This window comes from Struthio camelus, chromosome Z (assembly GCF_040807025.1).
Source record: "Struthio camelus isolate bStrCam1 chromosome Z, bStrCam1.hap1, whole genome shotgun sequence".
Taxonomy (NCBI): domain Eukaryota; kingdom Metazoa; phylum Chordata; class Aves; order Struthioniformes; family Struthionidae; genus Struthio; species Struthio camelus.
In genome coordinates, this window is record NC_090982.1 from 7073266 (window position 1) to 7080545 (window position 7280).

At 44.9% G+C, this 7280-nt stretch overlaps 1 protein-coding gene across 1 annotated transcript; it reads left to right on the plus strand.

Annotated features, from left to right (window-relative positions):
• Positions 1-1347: 1347 nt before the first annotated feature.
• TUSC1 (tumor suppressor candidate 1) lies at positions 1348-3214 on the plus strand. The gene has a single exon (XM_068928563.1). The coding sequence runs from the start codon at positions 1348-1350 to the stop codon at positions 1984-1986; it is 639 nt and encodes a 212-aa protein (XP_068784664.1). The 3' UTR covers positions 1987-3214.
• Positions 3215-7280: the final 4066 nt, after the last annotated feature.

Below are 7280 nucleotides of genomic sequence, written 5' to 3' on the forward strand. Positions count from 1 at the left end.
GTCATACATACTGTGTTTTAACAGCCTGAGGAATCTGAAATTCAGTAAATTCACCTCTGACGTGTGAATATCCTTTTTATAGGAACATAACCCATCAACTTTTGTGCACTTATACATGCACATAATTGCTGATGTTCAATAAAGACACATGAAAACCTGAGGTAAGTAAGAGCTATAGTATGAAATCTGCACGAAGTCTTAAGAAACAATCAGACTGAATCCAAAGTTGCACGGTACTATTACAGACGACTGTAATCTAGGCCTATTGATCATCTAAAGGCCCGGATCTATGTTATCCTTTGTATCGCTTCTTAGGAGCGCAGTACACTGGTCCACATCCACATGGAGTGAGGAGTCCCAGTACTCTACTGGACTGGACATGTAGTTCAATACGAAGTCCTACAGGCATCTTGGCAATGGGTGCGTCTACAGGTTTCCAAAGCAGCAACCGTAAAAACTGACTAATAAATGGGCGTTAACCCATTTTTTTCAACGCAAAACCAGTTTGGTCACATATTAAATGCAATTACTGTATTATTCTCCATGAAGTTCTGTTCAGAAGCTTGTTTATTACAGGAAACATTCGCTGTAAGTTCATTTCTGCTGATCAGCAGGCACAGCAACGCTTGAGCAATATGGTGCTTACTTCTTGTTCTACACTGGTTTGCTTTTTTTTAACTCTGTGAGTAAACAGCTACCATTTAAGGCTGGTAAAATACCTTCTGGAACCGTTTCTAGGGTTCTAAAAGTTATGACTGCAGTTATATTCATTTATTGTTCCTTGAACTTAAAAAGCGTCATCCTTTAAACCTTGCACTGGTCCTTAAGGACGCATTCCACCGTAGCATTCACTAAGGACAGTAAAACCCCAGCTCCTTCACAGAGTTTACTCTCCCAAGTGCAAGACATCCGGGGAGCAACGGGCCCTGCACCGGCACGACACCCGCAGCCGCGGCCCTGGGAAGGCGGGGAGCCAAAGGCCTGTCCGCGGTGGATATACACCCGCTGCGAAATCCCAGCCATCAGGGTTGGGCACACTTTTTCCTTCCTCCTTTGGAAACCCCTTTTGGAAGCGAAGGCGACACGGCAGGAGCCGGCAGGGCGGAGGACCCCCTCTCAGGCCTGCGGGCGACAGGCTACCGCCCCCCTAACCACCCCAAAATGGCTCCCCGCGGCTGCGCAGCCGCTTCCGCCGTAGCCCCGCCCCCCGACGGCCGGGGCCCCGCCCCCCGACGGCCGGGGCCCCGCCCCTCTATTTGCATAAAGCAGCGCCAGGCTCACGCCCCGCCCTCTTCTGGCGGCGGCGGCGGCGGCGGCGCGTGCAGGCGCGCTGCGGCCACGGCACAGATGAGGCGCATGCGCGTCGAGGACCGGCGCTGGGGCTGTAACGGCTCGGCGTGGAGGGGCCGGGCGGGGCTCGGCGGCGGCGCGGCGGAGGCGTTCGCCGAGCAGGGTGGCGGGGGGGGGCGCGGCGGCGGCGGCGGCGGCGTGGCGGGGGGAGGCGGCTGGCGGGGCCAGTCTCGGGGCTCGCCGCAGCAGCTGGCGGAGCGGTACGCTGACCTGGCGGCCAGCCACAGCGAGGCGCTGCGGCAGCGGGAGGAGCGGGAGTGGCACAACGCCCGGCTGCGCCAGGAGAACGCGCGGCTGCGCCTGGAGAACCGCCGCCTGCGCCGCGAGAACCGCAGCCTCTTCCGCCAGGCCCTGCTCGGGCCCGGCCCCCCCCCCGCCGCCGCCGCCGACTCCCCGCCTCCCGCCGCCGGCGAGGCCCAGGCGGAGGCGCAGGCCCTGCGCGAGCAGCTGCGGCGGCTGCAAGAGAAGCACCGCAGGGCCGTGCAGCACCTGCGGCGCTGCCGCGCAGCGGGCGGGCCGGCGGCGCCGGAGCTGGACGACGGGGAGCTGGACGAGCTGCTGGAGGAGGAGGAGGAGGCCGCGCCGCCGCCCGCCGAGCAGCCGCTGGAGCAGAGGAGCCTGGTGCCGCCCGTCTAGCCGCCGCGGCCTCCCCGCCGCCCCCAGCAGGGCTGCTCGGGGCCGGGGTTGGGGCGGGGGGATGGACGGCGGCTCCCTGCCCGGCTCCCTCCCTGCCCCGGGTGCCCCCTCGCAGAAAGCCGGGCGGGGGGGGGGTGTCGGTTCTGCTTTTATCCTGCCTCCGGCCCACCAGCAACGTGCCAGCCGGCAGCGGCGAGCGTGACCGAGGAGAAGGGGCTTCGGGCGCTTGGACGAGGCCGGGGGTTTAGCCCATGCAGCTGGCTGTCGTGGAGAAAATGGACCCGGCGAAGGAGCTGGTTGGGGCGCGTGCCGCCTCCTGGCATTGAGTTGCGTAGCTGCCTTTCCTGCTCTCGCCGCGGGGACTTACTGTGAATTGCCATCTCCCTTCTTTTTTTTTTTCCCCCCCTGTCTTGAGCAAGCGGGTGCCGCGTAGGCCTCAGTGGGGCCGCCGGGGCTGTCAAAAGAGGGCCCCTTCCTAGTTGCCTGTGCGTCTCTGTTACGAGAGGGAGCGGAGGAAACGGTTTGCCAGCTTCCTCCTGTCCCCGCTTTGGTGACAGGTGGCCGTGCTGAACGCTTCTCAGTTCTTTGGACGTTGACTGCAGGAGAGTTTCTGTATCTTTGATGATGGACTTTGTTCACCGTCGAGTGGATTTTGGGTTGGATTTGGCACTTTCCCATAAAGCTGCAGCCAGTACTAAATAAAAACTTGACACACCGAATGACTGTCTTAAATGTGATTCGTAGCAGGGCAGTTGTTTTGGTCTTGTAGGTGAAAAGCCCTTCAGAACTTTGTAACGTTCTTCTTCAAAGTCTGAGGAACCAGTAATTTTTCAGACCTTTCTTCTTTTAAAAAAAAAAAAAAAAAAAAAAACTTCTGTATGAAATCAGGCCTTGTAAAGAACTGAGACTTCAGTTGGTTTTGTAACAGTTCTTCAGTTTTTATCATTTAAAAGCTGTCTGATGTCTCAGGTTTCAGATTGGTTCCTTACGGCTTTAATAGCCAAGCCCTATTTCAGCTCAGGGATGAGGTCATAGTTAATGTAACGTTATAAGGCAGAAAATCTTTCCTTTCCAAGTATCTTGGAGTAAAACTTTTCGAAAGAATCATTGTTACTCCTTTGTATAATGTCAACATAAGCCTTTAATTATAAAATGCTATTGAGCTTGTTAAACATAAGACAACACGTCTCTTTGGATCAAATAAATTCATTCTAAAAATGTGAAAAAACTCTTGGCCTGTGTAGTTAATGGGGCCTTGTGAAATCTTGAATGTTGGTGTCTGGGTGTGTTGTTTGCTTATTTTATATTGGAAATGTGGATGTGTTCTCAGCAGTGCGTAAATTGAGCAATGTTGAAGAATTACAGAAGGTACAATCAGCACGGCAGCGTTGTCTGCTTTAAATATTTTCTATTAGAGTAGGTATCTTCTCCATTTTGATTGGGCGTTCATTGACCAAAATAGTACAACATGGAACTGTGTTGAGACGCAATGCTAGAGAGGTGTGGTTGTGGCAGTCATCCTTTAAAAAAAGTATTGGCATATGTGAAAGAGAAGTGATTCTGGAATGTTTATACCTTATGAAAACCTCCTCACCCCCCCTTTTTTAATTAAACTTTTCAGGTGCTCTAAATACTGAAGATTTTATAGGCAGATAATGTAAGAATCTTAGTACTTTAACAAAAGTCTGTGTAAGTTTATAGAAGTTTGGCTTAAAGTGGACACATTTCATACAATAGCTTGTGGATTAGAACGTACAGAAAAAAAGACTACTATTTTAGTGGGACGCAAATCATGTTATAAGAATGCTAAAGAAGAGTTCTTAAGCATTTTTTTGAAATTACTTCTCCCAGATAAACTGCAGTAACTTACCACTTGGTTTGGTCAAATTTCAGAAGTTTCATCTAACTGTTCATCTGACATCATTCTTGTTGATTTGTTTTAACAGCAAAAGACATGACAACTGAGGAAAAGCCCTCAATAAGGTGATGCAAGACTAGCATTTTAGAATAGTGCTCCTCAGTTAGTGATTTACAGGTGGTAGGTTTCCTTTATGACACAAATATGCTTCCTGCAAGTCATACCAGTTCAGTCATAATGCAAACTAATGGAATTTGCCTGAAAGATGATAGTTTTAATGTATAGCAGGCATTAAACTACTATATACTACTATACCTGTTTAACTCTAAACTATCATCAGCGGAAACTGTCTGGTTTGGCTCTAAAGCAGCCAGAGTTTATCCCAAAGTCCTTGTATTAGTGTTTGACACACAGCACAGAGTATCTTTGGAGCTGACTGACAGGTGACAGCATCTTGGCATTTGAAATGATGGGAGAAGTGTAAACTGCAGTGTTGTTAAGTACTTAAACTTTCCTCTGTGTTTATGTTCTGCTTCGTTCGTCCCTTACTCTGCTTTCGATCAGATCTTAGATAAGCAGTGAAACACTGACATTCTAGTTACCATTTCTTACCCCCAAATCTTACTTTTAATTCTATATATCATGTTATGGACTACTACGATATTCATCCTTCTTTTGTTCCAGTTGTTCTGAAGGGGTCTTTTTGTTTCAGAGTCTTCCTATTTTGAGTCTTTTCTCATTTTATCTAACTGAATATTTTGGTAGATGTGGAAGATGCATGTATGTGTACTGGTGATTTTCAGAACCAGATACTTACAATCCATATTTTTTTTTCCATTTTTGAGGCTAGGTTTTGAGTATTTGTTTCTTTGTCATAGTAACTGAAAAAACTATATTTTTACTTAGACTGAATTATAAGGACAGATAGATTATTTTCCTGTTTAAAATGTTTTCACTTGTAATTAACATTTTTCTGCATAGTATTTTGTAGTACAGTACATCAGAGTGCTATGTGAAAATGGCTATGTTCACAGGAAAATCATTGTTTATTAGAGATTGTTTCATATTGTTAACCAAGTTCTTTTTGGGGGCAAATGAGAACAGGTAAATACATAGAAACACAGTCAAATATATAACAAGTTTGGTAACACTGACTTCCTGATCACTTTATTTACAGTGCTTAAAATATGAATGCATAATATCTACTAACTTCCTTGGACAAAAGTATATATTTTGTCATACAGAACAACAGAATCCAAAATCCTAGAGCTTTTCTTGTGGATTTGTATTTCACTTCAGTGCTAACGTGACAAAATATTTTCTTCGTTTCTTAAACAAATACTTAATCTTAGCTACAGAGTATTCCTTACCCTTCTGTCCTATGCTTCATGTTGACAAAGTATTCAAAGTGTATATTAAAGTAGAATCTATCTGCATGGCCATATTAAAATTGTATTAAAATTTTCTGGGGCCCTAGGTGAATTTGATGGCGATTAAATGCGTATGAACTGAATGGCTCAGTATCGGTGTCATATTTAATATGCACTCTATTGCTCTTTTGAGACCTAATTTAAGTTTCATTAAATATTGCACTCTGAAGCAGTCTTTGTCTGTTATGCTCATCTCCTTGAATATGTTAGGGCCTTGGGGTGCTTTAACTGCCCACGGAGAATAATGAAATAAATTAAATGTCTTTGTATGATAAACTGATGCCATTCAGATTAGTTTAGTTCAGCTGCCTTCCTGTCAAAGCAGTCATCTGTTACTCTTCCCTTTTCATATATCTCAGCTGTGCCCCATTTCCATCTTGTGTTGGTTCAGTTCAGATAAGGCATTTATAAGATGTATATAAAGTCCCTTTTCCAAACCTGCAAAGTATTTTAAATGCTGACTTAAAGTCAGACTGGTGCAAGCAAACCTGCCCAAGATTTTTGATGATCACAAGTGAACTGCCTCTTTCCTTTACATTTTAACTGATAGTTAATATCTGTAGTATCATACTTGGAGGTTCAGCTGTAGCTGCTGGGGAGTAGTACACAATTTCCAGACTGTATTTGCCATCACACACCTTTCAAAATAACACTCCATATCATTGAGAGGAAAATAGCGGTATATAAATGTATATCTGATCAAAAGCACTGTATATAAGGCTACCTTTTATAAAGTCTGTTACCAGTATTATTTTGTGACTTTAAAGGTCATTTGCTTGCTCTTTGTACTGTCAGAAGTCTGTGCAATCCGAATGTAATTGTGGAAGAACAGCAGAAAAAAAAGATGTTACGTTTAGCAGGCATGAAGAGGCTGCTTTGGATCTGGCTTTAAAGGAGACGACATGGCATAACGCTGAGAAGAAACAAATTGATTGGATAACCCAGAGAAAGAGAACATTTTGAGAAGGACACCTGCTAAGGAAACATAAGAGGACAAAACAGAAACTAATAAAATTATTATACCCATTCACGTTGGTGAATTTTTAGTTAATAAAAATATTTACATGGAATTCAAAGTTTGGATAAGTGAAAGTTTAACGCTAGGGGAAAGAAAACAGTTGTGTCATACACTGGAATGTCTTTGAAGTGACTGCAGCTCTCGGAGAACTGCTCTGCAAACGATCCTTAGCTTCCGGTGAGATTGTTAGCAGTGTTGTTCATTAAGGTTAATTTATTACGTGTGGAAATTTGTGAGGGCTGGCAGACGTGGCATCTCCACTTTGTAAATGTTGCCTTTTCAATGACTTCAAGTGGGTGAAATCTCTGTTTTATGTATTGTTTGAAATTTATCACCTACACTAGTACAATTCTTCCAAACCCCATGGTGGAGTACTGCTTTCAAAACAGAGCACTGCAATCAACCGGCAGCGTTCAAGTCTGCCTTGACAAACTTATTTCCAAGCGTCTGACCTAGCTGGATGCTGATTAGTTTGTGAGAGTTCAGATCATATCCAGGGGTTGAGGCAAAGCATGTAAGTGCAGCAGGTCTCGTATGTTAGTAGTCATGACTTTCTTACAATGACTACTTAAAAAAATTGTATGGGCTACTGAGATACTAGCTCAGTGTTTGTACGTGAATTACAAACAGTTAGCTGCACCTATGCTTCCAGTTCTTATTAACACTAAATAGTGTTTTTTCCTCAGACAGAACCGCATGTGTGTCCAGTAACTTTATTCATATTGAAGATGCTCAAATCATTCTACGTGATTATTAGAATGCTACCTCCCAGCTAAGGTTTTTATGACTTCTAAATTTGAATTTTGGTACTGCTTTTCATTCAGAACAATAAGTTTTTAAAATTAATGTTATCAAACATTTTTCCTGGCTTTTACAGCTTAATGAAAAATGAGATTTGCTGTGCTGCACTGATGAGCAAGAAAAGCTTCAGACAGAATGGTATAAAATCATTTAGAATCAGAGCAGAATATTTGACATATTTTCTCAA